This window comes from Octodon degus, unplaced genomic scaffold (assembly GCF_000260255.1).
Source record: "Octodon degus isolate 3935 unplaced genomic scaffold, OctDeg1.0 scaffold00147, whole genome shotgun sequence".
Lineage (NCBI taxonomy): Eukaryota > Metazoa > Chordata > Mammalia > Rodentia > Octodontidae > Octodon > Octodon degus.
Window position 1 is genome coordinate 6,416,086 of NW_004524723.1, and position 22,434 is coordinate 6,438,519.

The 22,434-nt window shown below is 37.0% G+C and overlaps 1 protein-coding gene across 6 annotated transcripts in view; it reads left to right on the forward strand.

The window, feature by feature from the left end:
• Positions 1-22,434, forward strand: part of Golgb1 (golgin B1) — an 86,938-nt gene that overhangs the window by 13,620 nt on the left and 50,884 nt on the right. For 2 of the 6 annotated variants that reach the window (XM_023702232.1, XM_023702237.1), the window contains exons 2-10: positions 2,246-2,340; positions 3,240-3,392; positions 3,686-3,838; positions 6,210-6,338; positions 9,360-9,485; positions 11,807-11,929; positions 13,017-13,130; positions 16,902-17,304; positions 19,500-19,615. In XM_023702232.1, coding sequence (XP_023558000.1) covers positions 2,248-2,340; positions 3,240-3,392; positions 3,686-3,838; positions 6,210-6,338; positions 9,360-9,485; positions 11,807-11,929; positions 13,017-13,130; positions 16,902-17,304; positions 19,500-19,615 — 1,410 coding nt within the window. In that variant the 5' untranslated portion in view covers positions 2,246-2,247. Of the gene's footprint in view, positions 1-1,444; positions 1,509-2,245; positions 2,341-3,239; positions 3,393-3,685; positions 3,839-6,209; positions 6,339-9,359; positions 9,486-11,806; positions 11,930-13,016; positions 13,131-16,901; positions 17,305-19,499; positions 19,616-22,434 lie in introns of all 6 variants that reach the window. The other 4 variants (XM_023702233.1, XM_023702234.1, XM_023702235.1 and 1 more) reach the window with 4 other exon arrangements.

The window sequence follows — 22,434 nt, forward strand, 5'->3', positions numbered from 1 at the left end:
GTATGTTTTATATTTATTGATTGATGTATATTAAGAGAAACATGATTTTTTTTTCATTGCTTATTTATGACTTATTTCACTGATTGGGAGAACACTAGATATACATGCAGCAGTTTCAGAATTCTTAACCTATACTACTATGAGAAAAAATTGATTACTAGCATACAATATTTGTTTCTCTTTTTTTGTTGGTCATATAGTACATAATTAAATTACTATTTTGCAATGTTTCTTAGGTTACCTCCATTTTCTCCATGTTCTTTAATGAGATTTCTGTTATATATGTTGAATGTAGTTGAATTAATATATCCCATTCTTTCCTTCATCCTGGGGACCTTTGACATCCTGGTTGGAACATATGTATATGTATTGCAATATGTATGTATGTATATTGCATAGCTCTATGAATGTTGGCAAATGAATGTGGTTATGAGTCCACTATCCTAAGATCACACAGAACTTTTACCCTAACATTAATTCCACATGTGGCCTTTTTTTTTTTAACCTTCTCATGTTAAGAGATTGAACCTTGGGCCCTGCTTATTTTTTTTTAACCTTCTCATGTTAAGAGATTGAACCTTGGGCCCTGCTATGTATGAATTCTATTACTGATCTATATCCCTAGTCCTTCCACTCCCCTATATGGCCTTTTTATTGTCAACCACACCCCCTTCCTTCAAACCCAGAAAACTATATTTATATGGGTCTATTTCTGGGCTTTTCCGTAATGTTATATAAATAGAATCATTTAATATGTAGCTTTCCACTTTTAGCTTTTTTCATGTAGTGGAAGATATCTTATTTATGTTGTGTTGTGCAAGTGAATAGATTCTGTTTTATTGCTAAAGCATAACTTGTTTGGATGTACCCCAAAATGAATAAGCAAGTGATTATTCATTTGCTTGTTGAACATTGTGGTTCTGTTTTTTTTTTGCCTGTTCATCTAAATTTTAGACATTGTGTAGTCTAAACTAGTCTTAACTAAACTGAACGAAAGCTTGTGGGATTTAGATTGGAATTGTACTAGTTTTATAGATCAAAATTGGGAAAAGTCATAACAAGGTTATCAATTTGTGTATTTATTTCTATATTTAAATTTGTATTTTCTTCCTCAGTTTTTAAATACTTTTCATTATTATCAGTTCTCATATTTTCTCAAATATCTACTCAAGTGCTTTTCTTTTTGTCCAGTGCTATGTTACATATTGTTATATTAATTTCAAATTCTACTTATAAAAATATTTGTATTAAAATATTATTTGTACACATTGATGTTATATCATACACCTTTGTTAAACTCACTTGGAGTTCATTTATAACTTTTTTAATAGAGAAATTTTGGGGACAATCATGTCTTTTACTCATTGAGACAATTTTCTTTCTTCCTTTCTAATTTTGTATGACTTTATTTATTTATTTTTTTTTTACCTATTGTATTGCCTAGGACTTCCAGTATGGTATTGCGTAGAAGTTAAGAGATGACGTCCTTGCCTTTTCCTGATTTTATGGTGAGAGCATTTAGTCTGTCACCATTAAAAGTGATACTGGTGGTAGGATTTTTATAGATATTGTTTATGAGGTTAATTTTCTTCTGTTCTTAGTTCCATGAGAGATTTTATTATGAATGGATGTTGAAATTTATGATTCTTTTTAAATATATTGATATGATGTACCTTTCTTTATTCAGTCTATTAATACTGTGAATTACATTGATTGTCATATATTACCATCTATCTGTTGAACCCATTTTACCCATTTTGAACTTCACTTGGTTGTTATGTTTTCACTTTTTCAAAATATAATATGAGGAAATATATGAAAACTTCCTGAAATAATGGGGCTTATGAGCTGTATAAAAATAAAAACTAGCTAAGTCGGGTTTATATTTAAAAGCAGAAAAGAATAATAGTCTGCCAGAAGAAAGAATAAGATTTATATTTGTAAATGAAACTATGATGAAAGAAATGGTAACCTTTAAAATGTAAAATTATATAATTGTATTTAAGGATTATATAATTGCTTTATTTTTTTAAAGATGGCCTCAGTGATGCTGATTAAAATCTTCTTGCTATTGCCAGTGAAAATAATGGTGTCTGACTACACCACAGCCACTGGGATGCCTTTGCTGCACCTTGTTTAGTGTGTCGCCCGCAGTTTCATTGTACCTCCAGATGATGTGGTCGCCAGCAGGGGGAGCAGCTGTGTCCACTTGGCTGATTCTTCCTCTTTTCCTTCTTTCCCACAGAAATGCTTAGCCGATTATCAGGACTAGCAAATGTTGTTTTGCATGAATTATCGGGAGATGACACTGATCAAAGTATGACAGACCCCTTAAGCCCAGTGAGTAGCTCTGTTCTGATTTAAACTAATGAGACATGCATTCTGCGCTCTTCTGAGGAAAATAATTTTAAGAAGATGTGAGCAGTCCTCCCTTGTGCAAAGTGGAAATGAGGATTAAGAAAAACATTATGCTGAGTTCAATCCCTGGTTCCGCAAAAAAAAAGAAAGAAAAAAGAAAAACATTATGGTTCTGAGGGGATAGCTCAGTGATATAAACTCCTGGCCAACAAGCACAAGGTCCTGAGCTTGATCCCTGGTACCAAGGAAAACAAAAAACCATTGTGATGTCATAAATGATCCTTCTGTAAGGTTTTTGTTATTTGAGATTTAGAGGATCTTCTTCGTTTGTTCTCCTGGGCCTGTTTAGTACCAGACCATTTAAACTCCTCCTCCTTGGATACATACTCCTAATTCCAATAGGAGGGTTTCAATGACACGTGTGTGTGTGTGTGTTTACTGAAGCACTGCTTGAGTTTGAGAATATCTGCTTGCTTTTATAAATTTGTCTACCACTTTTTTTATAGTTTGTGTTGCAGTTTTCTAGGGACCGTAATAAGTCAAAAGAACTTTTCTAAAAAGATAAGCAGTAGTGCATAGTGGTTACATGAGTTTTGTTCCATGAACTCTTCCACTTACTAGTTTATGATCTTTACTTTCTTTCATTTTTTTTTTTTTTTTGGTAAAATTAGGGTAAGAAAACCTTAAATGAGATAAAATTGCATTGTAATGCAATTGCATTGCATTGTAATGAATATGCTAACTGTTGTTGGATAAGTTAGAAAGAGTCTTAAGTTTTAAAATAAATGAGTCAGGCAAAAGTTGTTGAAATGAAGGCACTCCTACTTGAAAGCTAATGCCTTTTCTTTCCTGATACATTGGTATCTTTTTCTGTATTCTAGGAGCTAGCCCAGGAATCAGACATGGAGCTTCACAACAGAACACAAGAGGATGTTCTGGAGCGCTTGGCTCATGCAGAGAAGTTGGTGGTGGAGCTGAAAGATATTATTAGACAGAAGGATATTGAGCTGCAGCAGAAAGATGAAATTCTACAGGTACTATTGTTTGTCTTTTCTTGCACAGCATTTGGTAAGGACAGATACGCTGTTCACCTAGATATTCCTCTTAAGTTATTAGAGAACCTGATTCTTTTTTTGAGGGGGGGGGGATACTGGGGATTGAACTCAGGACCTTATGCTTACCAGGCAAGCGCTTACGCTGCTGAGCTATCTCCTCAGCCCCTGCTTCTTATTTCCTATAGCATGATGTTTACTGAAATTAACTTTGATTATGTGCTGGATAAATGATGAAAAAATACTTATGTATTTATCATCACTGTTCTCTGTAGGAAGAAAGAAAGGCTGCTGATAACAAAATTAAAAAAATAAAACTTCACGCAAAGGCCAAATTAACTTCTTTGAATAAACACATTGAAGAAATAAAGGCACAAGGAGGATCTGCTGTGCCTACAGAACCTGAGTCGGAGGAATCATTCTCCAAGGTAGGGGCACAGGATGTAACATAGAGTCAGGAAAGCCCTCCAGTGTAGTAGTTCTTCAGTAGTCCCAGGCATGTTTGGTGGCAAAAGATAGCACTGAATTCTGTCCTCACTTAGTGAACTCATAGTTTGGTCTGCCATCTCTACCCACAGGAAGAATAGAAAGCCTACTGAAAGTGTGAGTATGAAATACCAGTGTCACCTAGACTTTTAGAGAATTGCAAAGGGCTAACTGAGAGAAATAAGTACTGTATTTTAGAGAGAAGAGACACATATATTTTGGAAGACTTTGAAGATTCGTTAGAACTTTAAATTAGCACTCCTACTTTGAAGTCTGTTAACTTAGTGACTTAGTGCAGGGAAGTCTGCATCCTCCAATGGCCGTGTAGTGGTAGATGACATTCATGGATTGTGGGCTGAATTGGCCAGATTACATTGAACTCCCTGTGAGGGAAGCTCTCTAGGTTGTTGGACATCACCAACAAAGTAATTTACAGTTGGAGATACTGAGGACTAACGAAAGTTGCCTTTTGAGAAATAGAGTACTATTGCAGGATTCACTTCCATGACTTTTTCTTTATGAAAATCCAGACGGTTACATTCAGACAGATATATAGAAAAAAAGATCTTAGTTTTGAGGAGAGTTTGGAGTTTATATGGAGGCAGGCATGTCACATATGCATAAAGTAGTTAGCCTGAACTTCACCCTGATTAAGATTAAGAAATCATATTTTTTTTTAATTCCCTCTGTTTTCCCTTTTGGCTTATTATATTATTTCCTTGGTGTTCTTAGTTCTTAGGAGGAAAGATGCTGATAGGTCCTCTAGGCCCAACCATGGAGCACTGGTTAGCTCCCCAGCATCTTGGTGGTCTTTATTTTCAGAGGCTGATGCTCAGAAAGCATCACTTTTTCTGAATCAGTAACCTTATTTAAAGCTTCTGTTCATCTTCTCAAAGAAATTCTTCATTTGGATTCTTTTGTGACTCTGTGGCTTTTCCTCTGACAGCCACCCTGCCCTGGAAGTACTAGTACTGAGCTCTCTCTTCCCATGGTGTTTGTTCCTTCAAACTTCTCTCATGCTCTCAAACTTTTGTTTTTGTTTTCTTTTTGTGGCAGGCTCATCCTGTCCTGGGAGCGGGACTGGCACAGCAAGTGGTACCAGGGATCAAACCTTGGTCCCTGCACTTTGTCTAAGCTTGCCTAAGCAGGTGCTTTAGACCGCTGACAGACTTAAATTATCCACTTTATATTCTACTTTTTAATTTAATTTTTAACTCTGAGACTTTGAATATCCTATAGCCTCATTTCCTTCCTTTGTTAAATAAATGATCTGTAGCAGTCCCTGTGAGTTCCAACATCTTAGCAGCCTTCTCATCATTATATATGCAATACAAAGCTAGGTATTCTGTGGAAAGTATAGTTGAAGAGATGATAGGCATCCTCTGTTGCTTCATTAAGTACTATTTGAAAGAAAATGTAAAATCATTCTTATACTTCCAATAAGCAGAACTAAGTTTGGGGATTCAGTAGGGAGACAGAACCCAGTGTGGTGGCACCTGCCTGTAATCCCAACATTTGGGAGGCTGATAAAAGAGGATCACCACGAGTTTGAGGCAACCTGTGCTATATAGAGTTCAAGGCCAGCCTGAACCACATAGTGAGACCCTGTCTCAAAAAACAGTGACAAAATGGGGAGATAGAATCTGGTTTCTATGGAAAACTTTTTTTTTTCATTTATGTATTTGGTACAGGGTCTCAGGACTGGGGATCAAACCCTGGTCTCTGTGCTTGCCAAAGCAGGTACTTAGTCTGCTGAGCTATCTCGCTGGCCTTATGAAAAACTTTTAAAAAATACATCATTGAAAGATTTGAATTTCCTTCAGTGGCCCTTTTCTGAAGTTTTGCCTCTTTCTTAACAGCAGCTGTAGTTTCCTGAGTGCTGTCGTTGACTTTTCAAGGCAGCTATACTGCGGGTTTTCTATAAAAGTTTAGTGCTACAGAGTACTGACCGCCCTTACTTTAGACAAAAGCTGTCACAATGGGAAATTTGGTATCGACTTTGCCAATATGTTCCTGCTTTTGGTGGCTTTCCAGTATTTTCAAATAGCTGTCTTCTGTGTTGTCCAGAATTTATAGCTGTGCTCTGTGTAGGGTAGATCTAATGGGCGATCTCATAGCTTGGGGACCTGTGCTAAAACCAGAAGTCCCTAAGATTCCTTGTTTTTGGTTAGATTTTTTTTTCATGCCCTCATCAGTTCAATAAAGCTGTATCAATATATAATCATTTATATATAAAGAACAAAGAGCACAAAAGATTAAATATATATTACTTATAATTCTTTTAAATACTGACTTTATTTGTTGTATTTTTAGCATGGCAAGAGTTTCACAGAAGAAGATTTGGAAGTGGAAAAGATAAAACATGAGCTCCAGGAAAGGGACAACCTAATTAGCAGTTTGCAAGCCCAACTTACCCAGGCTCAGACGGAGCAAGCTACACAGGTAGGGAGGGGTATGAGTGACCTCATAATCGTTAAGTTTATGAATTACTAACGCCCAATGACAAATACCTTTTCATTGATGCCCAATAGATAGCTATCTATGTGTCTTATCAGTTCCCTCCTTCTGTCCCCCACCCTATCCTCCCTTTCTACCTGCTTTCCTTCTTTTCCTTGTCTTTCCAAGTCTACAAATTTTATTTGAGTACAGTACATAGGTCTTTGTTATTCTTGGTTGATATTTGTAAACACCCAGCATGCTCTTTCACATATTTTTATTTCAGAAGTTTGCTTTAATTATATAATCTGTATTTAAACTGTTCACTTGTATTTGTTTTCTTCTTTGAAAAATGTTATTCGTTTATGTGGTCTTTGATATCTCCCATGTGTACCATTTTCCTCTGTTTCTTATTATCTCCATTTCACTACAAATTTCCTGTTATATCATTCTTTGTGACGTTCTTTCACATTATTTCTGAGTTTTTCTTATTTATAGGTTTCTTTTATGTCCTGTGCAATTTAAAACTTTTAAAAAACTCGTTCTAAAATAGGTTATAGTTTCTGTTATTTGTCCATGTCTCTGGTTTTGTCACCTGTCCTATATCAGTTTGTTAGTGTTTTTTTTTTTTTTTTTTTTTAATACTAGCTTCATATAGGATTTTATCTTGATCCTTTTCTGTTCCTTATTTCTATGGGGAAATTTTTGAACCTTTAGAAGGAAGAAATTTTTTGTATGTAAGACTCCTATATCTGTTGTTTTTGTGTTGTATTCAAATAAATGGGAGCTAGACTGCTCATATTTGTAGCTTTCTTTTCTCATGTGCTCATTGGTCTTTCCCAAAGACTTTATCTCAATATGAATAAATTTACTTGTAATCACCACAAACTGCAGCAAATTCACTTGTCCATCAGCCGATGACCATTTAAACAAACTGTGATTTAACTATACAGAGTGATACGACTTAGAAACAGAAAGGAATGAGTTCTGTATCAGTAGTCTGCCTTTATCTTCAATTTAAAAACCTATTATTAATCTAGAAAAATATTCAATTATAATTATAATAGTTTTTGTTTCCACTTAGTTACCAATTATGATTTATACTTATACCAACTGTTACTGATCTCTGTTAATATTTAAATAAAGACAGTGTTACATAGAGGTATAGAAAAAAATCATTCCAGATGACTCAGCCCCTTGATGCTAACTATGTGCTGGGAGGGGCTTGTACAGCACCTCCATAATCCCTTACCTGGTGCAGCAAATCAAGTGTTAATATAGTCATACCAAAAGAAAATTGTATTTAATAGAAAAAGTATTATTTACAGTTTAATAACATTAAAAATGAAATATTCCTTTCACGTCAGTCACATTTCAAGCCCTCTGTAGCTTCATATGGCTAGTTCATACTGAATTTCATAGTATATATATATACAGACCATCCCTTTCTTCTGTCTCCATTATCACTGCTCTACGTAGTTATTGTTTGTTGTTTTGTTTTTTGTTTGTTTGTTTCATTGTGGTGCTCTGGATAGAACCTGCAGCACTGTGCAGATAAGAAGTGTTCTGCCAGTGAGCAGTTAATGCTTTAATTTGTTTCATCTCCTCTTTTCAATTGTTTGTACTTTTTCTCCTCTTAATTTCTTATACATTTCTTTTTTTCTTTCTTCTTACAATTTTCCATGCAGGGCCGGGGAGATGGTCCAGTAGAATAAGTGCTTGCCTGGCAAGTGCGAGGGTCTGAGTTCTATCCCTGGTTCTAAAAGTAAAATAAAATTCCATGCATATATCTGATAATATGAATAACTGGTTGCAAGACAACACTGTATCACTATCCCCTACGAGCTTCATTTTGATTTTCCTCCTAGAAGTTCTTTCGTAGTACATGTCAGTATCTTAGAAGGGAGCTCTGGTGAGTGAGTTTTGAGAGAATAGAGGAACTACATTGCTTTACCCTTTTAGTTCTTTTTATTGTAGACACACCTTGCATTTTCCCAGTAATGAAAGATGATAAAGCCCTACTGTTATTAAAATGTTGGTCAGCTGTTCATTCCAATAATTTTGTGGGGGCTATTTTGAACTTTTGCTATTCAAATGACCATCATATGTTACTCTGTTTCTGCCTTTTTCTATTATAAGTATCCATGCAAGTCTCATGAATTTTGGTGGTTTGTCCCTCATTGGTTGTATTTTAGGGTTTGTGGGACTACCCTCCTAATTTGTATCATAAATATTATCATTTTTTAAAATTTTGTTTTGCTGTTCTATCTTTTTTGTGTGAGAATTCTGAGAAGCTACAAATAATGATGCTACTGTTTCTGTCTTCCTCTGACAAATTTTGATAATTTCTCTTTAAAAACCACAGTATGTACAGATCCCTTTGATGTTGACTAGAAATTAGAAGGAAATACAATAGGTATATAGGGCAGATGAGAAAGATCAGTCAAAGAATTAAGGATGCTAATCCTTTTGCTTAAATATTTTATTTCTTAAATCAGACCCATATGTGCAAACATCATATTTTCTCCTTAGTGTGGAGAGCCTGAAAGAGAAAAATGGAATCTGAAGGGTACAATAGACACTGGTAAAATGAAATGAACTTATTCAAAAGGAAAGTGTTACTGAGTTGAGGAGAAGGACAGGACAGGGAGTCGGGGAAAGCGATTTATCTATGTGTGTAAGCAGGATGCTTTTGTCAACTGTACTATGCATTTGTGCTGGTTTATGGAAAGAAGCAGTTAATGCTTTAATTTGTTTTGTCTCCTTTTTTCGGTTGTTTGTACTTTTTTCTCTTCTTAATTTCTTATACATTTCTTTGTTTCATTCTTCCAATTTTACATGCATATATCTGGTAACATGAATAACTGGTTGGAAGACAGCACTATGTATTACAACAAATACTGTGAAATTCATGTAACTTTGTTAAAGGAAAATCTGTATCACTTGTTATTTTTTTCTGTTTTAATTCTAATTTGTACTCTTTTAAACAAATGAAAAACATGCATTTTATTTCTCCTGTATCTCCAGCCTGATAAGAGTGCTGCAGAGGTGGGCGAGTTTGTGATGATGAAGCAGCAGCTCCAGGAGAAGGAGGAGCTCATTAGCACTCTGCAATCTCAGCTCAGCCAGACACAGGCAGAGCAGGCTGCGCAGGTAGGATAGATGGGGCCTTTCCTCAGTCATGAAATCCAGTGTGTTACTACCTGGCAAGGCCACAGACACAATAACTGCTTAAACCTTCAAAGATGAAGATATAAGTAGTGTTACAGTAGAGCTGGAAGGATGCAGTAGCAGAAGAAATTAGAAGCATGGTAGGCAAGCATGTCCTCAAGGAGCTAGAAACTCTCAAAATACCTACGTTGGTGAATTTGCCATGGCATAGCTCATGACTGTTTCTCAGTTTCATAGGTCAAAAAACTTGATTTTGGTAGCTCATAGAAATTCAGTCTCTTAGGAATGGGCTCACATTGAGGAAGAGACTGATAGGTAAGCCAAAAGAAATACAAATAATTTGGTTCATTCATTCTCTAAAATCTTAATGGGAAAATAAATTGTAATTAAAAGGTTATTTAGTGACCATATCATGAGAAGGTGGTATGGGTCATGTGATTCTTTGTTAAATGGCACTAGTATGCAACATTCTTCCTCATATTCATTTCTGCTACCTGGATCAGACTGTTTGGACTAACGTCTTCAGCTCTTCCTGTTTTTCTACATTTTCTAGTTGACCACTCACCCTCATACTTTTCCTTTGGGAACCCTTTTGAATCATGCCACATTTTATCCATGAAGCACCTCTGTGCACAGCAAGTCTTATCCATCAAACGTATTGATGACTTGTAGTTAGTGATACCTTCTATGGATGGCCTACTGCTGTAATATAGTTAAAATATATGTCCTAAAATCTTTGATTTTATCCAGTTAGCTTTACCAAAAAGCACGCAGCATCACAAAATATTTGGAGAGATGAAGGACATTGCTGTGAGTATGACAGTTAAGGAAAGTTATGTGGAAAAGTTGGGATTTAAGCAAAACCATGAGGATAGATAATATATGCACAAGGTAAGGAAGGTATTTCAGTTGCACTGAAAGGTGTGTGAGTAAAGTTGAGAAGAAAATAAATTCAGTAACTTTAAGAGGAAAGAAGTTAGATGTGGTTGGCTATGTAAATATTACAATGTGTGTGTACGTAAAACACAGGTTTCCAAATTCATCCTTAGGTCAAAATTCACATGATCAAAAATTGTAAGGATTGGGCTGGGGAGATAGTTCGGTGGTCTAAGCACCTGTCTGACAAGCGTAAGATCCTGAGTTCGATACATGGTACTGCATGCCATATTGGCCCCAGAACCGCAGGTGCACCATGCCAGCCTGAAACTGGAGGTGGTGGCACACATCTGTAATCCCAGTGCTGGGGATGCTGAGACAGGAGGATCACTATGAGTCTGAACTGCATAGGAGATGCTGTATCAAAAATAAAAACAAACAGGGTTGGCCAAATAGCTCAGCGAATTAAAGTGCCTGCAAGCAGGCGCAGGGGCTGGGGGTTCAATCCTCGAGCTTGCTATGCTAGCCCTGCCCCCAGGGCACACTGAGATGGCAATTGAGACTGGGAATGGTGGCTCACACCACCCAGCTCTTGGGAGGCCATAAACAGGCGGATCGCTATATGTCCAATCTAGTAGTGAGATCCTGTAGACCCTTCCCTAAAATACAAAAAATAAATAAACAAAAATTATAAGGATTTTTCAAAAACTTACAAGAAAGCTAAGCTCAGTTAAGATGTCCAACTAAAAAAGCAGTACTGAAAGGCCCAGTGTAAATGGGCAAGCTAAGATTGATCAGTCAAGTATTTTCAACTTAGACCTTAAGGAAATGAATGAACAGGCACTGAGTGTCTTCACAGTTTGTCCATTTATTTCTGTTCCATTCTGTTATGAGCCATCACAGATGTTGTAAGCTAGAAGCTTGTAGTTAATGCCAGCTAAAAATAGCTATCTGGGGAGTTGGATTGGGTTTGGTTGTAGAGTATTCTAAATGAAAGTATTTTCACTTTAGAGAATGAGAATTTCATTGAAAATTTTTAACTATGAGTATGATATTGAAAGAAATATTCAGGATTTAATAGAAATCTAACTTTACTCTGTATTTTTAACATTATAATCTTTTTAGAACTTTGAAAGTAGTCCTCTTGTATTTAAAACATTTTTGTACTCACAAAAATATAATTGCTAGTTGAAATTTATATTTCAGCTGACTTCTAACTTTGATAATAGGTTTTCTCTCACATGGAAAATTGCCTTACTGGTGGGCCTCTCTCTTCCAGCATTTTCATCCTTGATGTTCAAAACTGGATTGAAGAAAACCCTACTGCTTATCAGTTCTTAGTGTCTGTTTTTGGAGAGTAGTTGTAAGCTTGTTGTGAACCACTTGGGGAGTGTAACTTGTCTAGTTTCTCTGGTGTGTGTCTTCAGTTGAGTTCCATGCAGCAGGTGGTCCGGGAGAAAGATGCCCGCTTTGAGACACAAGTTCGTCTTCACGAAGATGAGCTTCTTCAGTTAGTAACCCAGGCAGATGTGGAAACAGAGATGCAACAGGTGTGTTGCTTGAACACTTGTAGAATGACTGTCATCTTGGTTAACATTTAATCAAGATATCACAGCCACCTTCCAACCACTGTCCCTCCCCACTGCTCTCCACTGGGTTTTAACATGCTCTTCCTGTGGGCCTCTTTTTGGTGTCCTTGTCTTTGGTTCCATGTTATTTATTTTTTTCTTATCTTCATCTTGCTTTTTACTCCTCTAATCAGATTGTTGGAAGTTCAAAGTTTAGTTTAATTGGGGAATGTATGGAGTAGTCTGGGATTTATTTTTCTTCTGTTTACTGATTACATTACCTTCATGCATTAAAAACTTGATCCAAAGCTTCAAATCAGTGAAGTCTAAGCTTTCAAAAAATTGGAGATGAAAAGAATTGGCTTTGAAGCAATGAAAATTTTATTAAATTTAGGTGATCCCTTTTTAAAAAGTTCATTGGGTGGATTTTGAAGATTGGCTTCATTGTATTTGAGTTCACCATCTACTAACTCAAAGTTACTCGTTTTTGTTTAGTGTGTAGTGTGTTGCGAGGCACTCTTGTGGCACTTTGTGTTTGATCTGTTGGATTGTTTCCAAGGTAATTTCTTTCAAGTTCTAAGCATTCTTTCAGAATGTACTACTAAGTTTCAGAATATATGACTTATCAAGTAGAATATTGTTCGTGCCAGTCATTGATTTATTTATTCAGTGAGTGTTTTCTTCAAGAACCTGCTCTGTGCATGAATCTAGGAGAAGAGAAATGTTCTTGCCTGCAAAGCACGTTCTCTTTGGTGGGTGAGATATACATGTTACTTGCATTATTTAGAACAACATATAATTTTGAAAGCATGAAAGTCATTTTTCTATAATTATTACAAAGGCTCCCTAATTCAGGGACTTGGATGTGCTGAGCTGGGTTGTTGTCAGTGCTCTGGGGAAGACACTTTGGTCATTCTTTTTTCTGGTGAATGGGGAGCATTTCATGTTGGTGTCTCACTCTTTATCATTTCCCCCACATCCCAAAATTTAAGTACACAAATCTCCATGACATGTTGAAATAATAGAGCTCATTGGTTGGCACATTATGTCTAATATATTTTCTTTACAGAAATTGAGGGTGCTGCAGAGGAAGCTTGAAGAACATGAAGAGGCCTTGCTAGGCCGTGCTCAGGTGGTAGACTTGCTGCAGCAGGAGCTGACAGCTGCTGAACAGAGAAACCAGGTACTGCCTGCATGGGAATTGTTCATGTCTACTTCAATTTGCCTAGCAGTGGTATAAAAGTGTATGATAAGTCTTCAAGAATTGATGCTATGTGTTTGTTCTTTCGATAGATACTCTGTACTTAAGTTATGGTGATACAATGATAAGCAAAACAGTTCCTTCCCTCATGGAGCTTTCATCACATATATTTCTTCTTGTCTTCTTTCTTTGTCATTTTAAGTGTAGAGTCCTACTTTGTCTAGAATATCCTATTTTCCTCGAGTATGCTTCACCTCTTTACTCCTCCACTTCTTGGATTATTCTTATGCGTTATTGCATGGTCTCTTCTTTGCTTGTTTTGGTCAGTTCTGTTGGATTGAGATGATCTCCTGATGCAATGTTTCCTGAAACCCAATGGTGATTAGATATTCTAATATCTTAACATTCAAGTAGCCCATTCCCTATTATAATGCATCCTGCCATTCTATCTCATACCACCCTCATTGTCATCAACATTGAGGTCTGCTCATCTTTCCACTTTGTTCTTCCAGTGTGTTACTTCTTCTGTGACTCCTCTCTGTTTTCTATGAACACATGTGTGGCCATTTGGACCATTGATAGCAGCCTGTGGTTCCGTGTCACTGTCCTGTCAATTCATGTAGCCAGATCCTCACGCAGAATTGGTGCTACAGTTCACTTTCTTTTTGTTCATCTAGGAGCTAGATACTGCTGGAAGAAGTCAACTGCATTCCTTCTCCTTAGTTTTCAATTCTCATTCTTGAGGCAGGTTTTCTTTCTGGCACAGAAATGTTCCCCTTTTATTCTAATGAAGCATGTACTGTGGCCCAATCTCTTCTCTGGCTGTGATTAGAAAGTAAGATTCAAATCCCAGTTGTGCCACTTACTAGATAGTTCCACCCAGACATTCCATCTTGTAATGTTTGGAAAATTGTCTATTAGTAATATTATGAATTGTCATGACAGCCACATGTAGTAAATACTATTATTGGCCTAATTTTCACAGATGAAAAATTCAGGTGTAAAGAATCCATATGTACCTCAGGTTGATTTGTTAGGCTCCTGATTTTTCATCAGTAAAATGAAATTGTATCTGGAAATATTTAGGACAATATATAGTGTATTCAACATGGTACAACAGCTACAATTATTGTGATTCTGCTAAGATCATTCTGTAGAATCATTAAATAATTCCAAATTGTCAGAGCTAGTGAACATTTTCTAAATCTTACTCTGCTGGACCTGTCAGCTTTGTTGCTATAGATCAGTCATTCCTTGACGCTTTCATTCTCTTGACTGTTAGAACATGCATTATCTTGGTCTTCTGCCTGCATCTCTGGAGATTATGTTTTGTTCAATCTTCTTAGACTTCTGTCTCTGCCTGTTGCAGTGTTTCCCAGTATACCAGCCTTAGCCTAGTATTCTCTCTTCCCTTCTTATGGTAGATATAGGGCTGCATGCCCACTGCTACTAATTTTCTCTGGGGGGACTTGGTATATTTTCATTTCCCTGCTGATTTGTGAGTATCCTACAAGCCCATCAGGTTCAACAGGTGAACACAGAACTTCTCTCCTTAAAAACAATTATTTTACTATACAAAATAAAAATAATAGCACTACCATATGTTTTAACAATCTCGTTACTTAAAACGTATTGTTTCAGTATTCTCTTGTTGCTGGGACAAATACCTGACACCCAAAATGAAGGAAGAAAAGGTTTATATGGCTTCCAGTTACTGGAGGTTTTAGTCCATACTTGGCTGGCTCCAAGGCAGAGTGACACAGGACAGAGAGCATCAGTTCATGGCAGTGGCAAAGAGCAAGAGGAGCCAAGGGAGGAGGAGTAGCACCAGTGGCAACAATGGCAACAGAAAGGAAGTCTGTCTCTCTTAAATTGCATTCAGGCTCTCTGCCCCAGGCTGGGGAAAGTACTCACTCCCATAATCCCAGCAGTACTAAGACCCATAATCCCAGTGCATCATGAGTCCGTCTCAAACTCTAGAAGTCCACACCCCATGACTGCATGAGGCTTTGGGGGGACAACTAGATACAGTAACACATACCCAAAGAAATGAAATCAGAATGTTTAAGATACATCTGCACTCATATTTATTCTGCACTGTTCACAGATAGCTGAGATATAGAATTAGCGTTGGCGTCCGTCAGTGGGTGGATGAATAAAGAAAGTGTGATACATATTTATATACACAAAGGAATGTTGTTTAAGTGTAAAAAAAGGAAATTTTGCTTTTATAACTACTTGGATGCGTTTAGATGGTTTTAAGCAAGTCAGGCACAAAAATACAAATGCCACATTTTCTAACTTATATGTGGAAGTTAAAAAGTCATTCTCAGAGAGATAGAGAACGGAATAGTGGTTATCAGAGCCTGGAAGGATGAACTATTACACTGTAACTATGTGCAATTAGTGTTTGTCAGTTAAAATGAAAATATATTAAAAACACAGAAAACCTATTATTTTTACCCATTTCTCTCTTAATCAACTATTCACTCAAAAGAATAACACTTACTATACTTTCTTGGCTCTTCCATGTTCTTTAACCCCCTATAGGTAATTAATTACTAATTTCTGTTAATTTTTCCCTCTTAGCTAATTTTTTTATTTGTTTTAATTTAATTTAATTTTGTGGTACTAGGGATTGAATTCAGGACCTTGTACTTGCCAGGCAGGCGCTTATGCCACTGAGCTATAGCCCTGGCCTTAACTAATTGAATCTGCTCTCCTCTTTGTCAATAATTTCAGTGCTACAGTGCTAGCTCAGGGACATTTGTGTATAGAGGGCACTTCCTAACAGCTTTTTCTTTGCCTCTGTTCTCCCTCCCACTCCCTAGTATGTCCCCCCTTTGGCAGTCAGAGGAATGTTTCCAAAACCCAAAGGCTTTTCATTACTTAAAATAGCAAAATCCATGTCTCTTTAATGATATCATATATAAGGGTCTTGATGTTGGGCTTATGATTCTTTTTCTAGCTTTATCTCCTACCTTTTCTTACCAGAGCCCTACCCTCCCACTAACTCCATAGTTATATAGGAAACTGCTTTTTTTTTTTTCTTTATGCGGGTCTAATGTTGAAGTACTCTTTAATCTCTACTTATTTGGCTGATTCCTCATTATTTAAATCTTGGACTTGGTGGAACTCTTATATTTTAGTACAGGATCTATAAGTCTCACTATGTAGATCAAACTCATGGTGATCGCCTGTGTTCAGCCTTCCAAGAGCTGGGATTACAGGTGCGTGCCACCATGCCCAGTCTCAATCACTGCCTCAGCTCAGTTCATATCCCTCAGCCTGCTAGCACAGATCCTTCTTCCCACTGGCATAGACTTTCCAGCTTCCACCATTGACCTTTGGGCCTTGCCAGCACGGATCCATGAAGCGGACCTGTGGGCTTGATGCCTCCAGTTGGACTTGTGGGAGGCATTGTTATGAGCTCTAGGTTTTCAGCTGGACTCCATGCAGTCTGTTAAGATCTAGACCTTCACCTGGAGTCTTTAGTGTTTATGTGTGTGGACAGACTTCCTGTACTTCTTGTATGTGAATTCATTATAAAATACTATTATAAAATGTGTCCTGTATTGTATTGTTCCCCTTGCAAAAACCCAAACCACGACATGACCCGAGTAAATATATGTGAGTACAAACTGTAAAAATAGGTCTCGAGGCAAAGAATACAGGGTCTTATTTAATAGTAGATTTTGTTCTGGGTGCTATATTTATAGTTTGTGAAGTTTTACCTTTTTTTTTTTTTTGTAGAGTCTTTCTCAGCAGTTACAGCAGATGGAAGTTGAACATAATACTTTAAAGAACACTATAGAAGTGGAAAGACAGGAATCTAAGACACTCATAGAAAGGATGGAACTTGAAGTAGCAGAAAGGAAATTATCCCTCCATAACCTTCAGGAAGAGATGAATCATCTTTTGGGACAGTTTGAGCAAGCAGGCCAAGCCCAGGCTGAGCTGGAGTCTCGATACAGTGCTTTGGAGCGAAAGCACAAATCAGATATGGAAGAGAAGACCTGTCACATTTCGAGTCTCCAGAAGACTGAACAGGAGCTGCGGTCTGCCTGTGATGCTCTTAAGGATGAGAATTCAAGACTTCTCCAAGACAAGAACGAGCAGGCAGCTCAGTCAGCCCAAGCCATTCAACAGCTGGAAGGTCAGTATCTGATGGCTTTTGAAGGGCACTTCTCCAGGGAATCAGCTAATGACATCACTTGTTCAAGTCAGTTGATTAATACAAAGATAAAAAAGAAATGAACTTTTTATATTTTTCTGCCTCTGACTGAAAATTCTAATCTGTCTTAATATTATAGTCATCTACAGTACAGTGATACTGATAGAGCTGGTATGAAATAAAATGTATGAAATGTGACTCTGATCTGAAGGGTTTGCTGACTGAAATGGACAGAATTTGAATTTGTGGAAAGCTCAGGCCAGATGTAGGTTTATAGTAGGGTGACTGAATTCCATGGAGCCATCTAAATCTCAGTACAAATTTTTCTTTAAAGAAACTTTTGTCTTTTGAGAAGATATAAATGAAACTTTATTTTAAAGTATGTTATTATAAGGGCCAGCCAGATAGCTCAGCAGACTAAACTACCTGCCTAGGCAGAGCGCAGCTGCTGGGATTCGGTGACAGCCCCACCCCCTGGGGCGCACTGAGACTGTAAATGAGACTAGGCTTGGTAGTGGGTGCCTGTAATCCCAGCTCTTGGGAGGCTGAAAACAAGAGAATCACTACAGATCCGATCAATGTAGTGAGACCCTGTAGACCCTGTACTAAATACATTATATACATACATATATATATAATGGACAGAATTTGAATTTGTGGAAAGTTCAGGCCATACATATATGTATGTGTATATATATATATATACACATACATATATGTATGTATGTATGTTATAGGGGCTGGCGATATAGCTCAGCGGACTGCTTGCTTAGGTAAGCGCAGGGGTCAGGGTTCCGCCCCTGGCACCGCCTGCCGCGTTGGCCCCTCCCCCGGGCGCGGAGCCTGCGGTGGAGTCTGGGCATGGTGGGGCACGCCTGTAATCCCAGCACCAGAGAAGTAGAAATCAGGAGGATCACTACGAGTCCGAGCTGCGTAGTGAGACCCTGCACACACACACACACACCCGTAAAAGTATGTTATAAAATCCCATGTATGGCTGAAAGATTGAACATTTTAGACCAAACTTTTTTCCCCGCCCCTGAACGTTTTATTTTATATATTTATTTTGGCCAGCTCCGCCTACCCTGAGGGAGGGTGGGGCTAGCGTGGCATATGGTGCTGGGCATCAAACCGTGGTCCCCTGTGCCTTCCTAAGCTTGCCTAAGCAGGCGCTTTAGACCACTGAGCTATCTCTCCCACCCCCTGTCCCCCACCCCCTACCATTTTAGAAGTTTATAAATTAAAGAAGTTAAAATCACTGAACACCAATAATCCATCTCCTGAGTCCTCCTCAGGACATTATGACTTCTACTAGTAGGCTGGCATATATGTAAAGAAAGGTTTTAGAAAGAACTAAGTTGAAAATGTATATTGAGGAACTGAGTACTGACCGCGAAGCCTTGAGGAACATTACAGGTGAGGTGTACACAGAGCCCTCTTAAGTGAGCCATGATAATGTTTCAGAACCTGCTGTAGAATCTTGATTAGGCTACTAACAGTTAAGTGGAGAGTGAGGAAAATGAAATAAAAACTCTAAAGCCATTTTAAGGAAGAAAGGAAAAATAACACTTGAAAAAACACTGAGGCCTGCCTATCTGTTATCTGTCTCTGTCATCTACCCATCCATCCATCCTAATCATATATATAGATGACATCTAGTGTGATGTTTCCGTACGTGTGTATAGCACGCATTGGTCCTATCTAGCCACCCTTCGTCCACGTGCACCTCAGAATCTTTTCAGTCCCTAATAATCACTGTTCTACTTTTTAGAGGATCTTTCCTTAGTTTCTGCATGTGAGAGAGAACATGTAATGCTTGTCTTTCTGTGTCTGGCATAGTTCACTTCAACAAGATGACCTCTAGTTTCATCTATTTTGCTGCAAATGGCAGGATTTCTTTTATTTGTATAGGTGAATAATATTACCTTATTGTGTTTCTTTTTCCTCTGAAGGATTTATTTTATTTAAATAGCTGAATAATATTATTGTGTTTATTTTTTCTTTGAGGTGCACGTTTGTCCTTGCATGTATTTAAACAGTGTAAAAAGTTTTTATTGGCACCATAATTTGAATTAAATTAACTGAATTAGAAATGGCATATTGTCTATCTTTAGGTCATAGCTCATTAAGTTTTAGGCTTGAAACAAATATTCCTCCTCTTGTTTTCTTTTCCTTAGATGAACTCCAGCAAAAATCCAGAGAAATTAGCCAATTTCTAAGTAAAGCAACCTTGCAAAAATATGAAATAGCATCTCAGACTTCTCTCCCAGATGTTTGCAATGAGGGCATCCAGGTAATTAAACATAAATTGCTTATGAATATGATCTGTTGGTCTGCTCGGGGACTCTAATGAGGATTTATTGAAGGGAACATTACCAACCTTCTTTCTTTTTAACCTATTAAAAGGTTCTTTGTGGGAGTGATTCTCCCGCACTATTGATGGGATTTAGTGTGGTATTTCCCTACGTGTATATAGCACGCATTGGCCTATCTAGCCACCCTTCCTCCACCTGCACCTCAGAATCTTTTCAGTCCCTAATAATCACTGTTCTACTTTTTAGAGGATCTTTCTTTAGTATCCACATGTGAGAGAGTCGTGGAAGACATTAATACACTGTCTTAACAAAGAATAATGAGACAATGGTACCTAACAAGCACCATGATCTCAGTAACCTGATTCTCAGACCTTAAAAAAACAAATCTGTGTTGGAGGTAAATCATTACTTGCTTTTATCATCAATTTTTTCCATTTCATCGATCAGCTTTGATTTTGATAGAGTGAGATTTTAGTGTTCATAATCAGTCTAAGCCTACAGAAATGATATTGCTTTCATTAAATTTATTTTTAAAATTTAATAAAAATGTAGACAATTTAATGACCTGGTAATTGCTGACTGGCCAGTTTATTCTCTTTTCTACAAAAATCATTACATAAGGCTAGATTACAATCACCAGAAAGCTGTTTATTGAGCATAAGTCTCAGAATAAGGGGAGCTAGCTTAATGATCTTAATTGACCAGTGCCAAGATGAGATAATTGGGTTCATTCACCTTAGTTATAAGATTACACCTTTCCAAACTGACTGATTTACTAGGCAGGAGTCCCATGATCTGTGGGGAGTAGGGTGCATTGTTAAAATTTTGTGGTCTGGTTTTATAGCCTTAGGTTTTCTAGTCTCTTCTAATACTCCATTCTCAAACTTTTTCCTCCACTGTCAAGATATTTTCCAAGCATTTAAATAAACTAAAAAGTTTTATAATGAAAACCTGTATATCCATGTGTGGTTTCTATTGTAACATTTTGCTGTATTTATTTGCTTTATCAACTTTATGACCATTGACCCATCTCCCTAACTATCTATCAATTCCTCTTAATTGTTTAATAGGTTTTACAGTAAGTTTTATACATTAGTACATTTCTCTAAATATTTCACCCTTAAATGTTTCAGTTTTAAATATATCATTAGCTAGATTTCAATATTTGTTTATAGTTGAGTTATGTTAGTTGAGGAATTTCTCCCTTTCTTTTGAGGTAAGATTTATAAACTATTAAGTGTATAAATCTTTTTGTTTTAACATTTTTAAAATTTTTCACTACTGAGGATTAGACTCAGGGTCTTTTCAGTGAGCTGCACATTCCCCAGCCGTCTGTATTTATTTATTTGAGCGAGGCTCTATTTTATTATTTTAAAAAGAAGGAAAAGACCTAGGCTTTCAAAATAATAAATAGGAGACTAACAATAAGTAATACATTGCCAACTGTTATCTTCAGAGTAGTTATTCAGGGTATAAGATATAGGCATACAGGCATAAGATATTGTCCAAACAATATTAACACAATCCTTTCTTTTCAGTGAACTAAGAAAAACTAACAGCGTAACTATTTTAACTTTCTTGTCTATATATGCATAAATCTTAAGCATAACATGCATTAAGTATTGTCAGATGCATTGTACCTAGTTACTGAGACTCTTAGGATATATCACATACCATCACCCCAAAAAAGTATCGTCATACTCTTCTCTGGGGAGGGAAAGGGGATTGGCTACTGTTCTATTTTTTTTATCATAGATTAATTTTGCCTATTTTATAACAACAGATGGCTATAACCATGCAGTCTGTGCTCTTTGGGCAAAGCTTCTTTGACTTTGTATTTTTGAATTTCATCTACATTATGGCATATATCATATTTTTTTTACATTGCTGAGAAGTATTCCATTTTCTGAGTGAACTACAATTTCCTGTTCTGGGATTGTGCTGTGCTTTCCTACTGATGGGCAACCAGGATTTATCATGTTTTTTTTGTTTTTTTTAACATAGTTAGTACAAGGTCTGCAGAGTCTCACTACACAGATCCAACTCATAGTGATCCTCCTGTTTTCAGCCTCACAGGTGTGCACCACCATGCCTGGTCTTAGTTGCTGTCTCATCGCACCCCAGGGGTGGGACCGGTGCAGCACTGTCATGCTTTGACTATAAAGAAGTTTCAGATATTTATGTCAGCATAGGTTTTCACTTAGCTTTGTAAATACTAGCTGAAGAATAGCTGGACCATAAAGTGCATGTGTGTGTGTGTGTGTGTGTGTGTGTGTGTTTGCGTGCAAGTGTGTGTGTATAAACATAGATATAAATATAGATAAATAATATATGTTTTATAGAGAACTGCCAGAGTGGTTTTCAGAATGGTTGTATTATTTTATACTCAACCCTAAAATGTATGAATTGTAGTTTCTGCACATTTTCTCCCAGATTTTGTGTTGTCCATTTAAAAAAATTTTAACCAATCTTTCTAATAGAAAGTTTGGTCTCATTTGCATTTCTTCTGGAACAAAATGGTGTTGGACATTTTTTGGCAAGTCTTGGCCATGTATTTGTTTTGATGACTGCCCAAGTAATGTTCTGATTTCACAAAGTGAGTTATCTTTTTCTTATCAAGTTATAGGACTCTCTTTATCCTGAATGTGAGTAGTTCCTCCTGTACTGTGGCTTTCTTACTCCTTTCCATCATGATGGTTTTTAGTTAGCCCATATTTTAAATTTTTGGTTAGGTGTATTTATCAATTTTTTATGGTTTTGGTTGTCTGTGTCCCTCATGAATATACTGCCTGGTTTT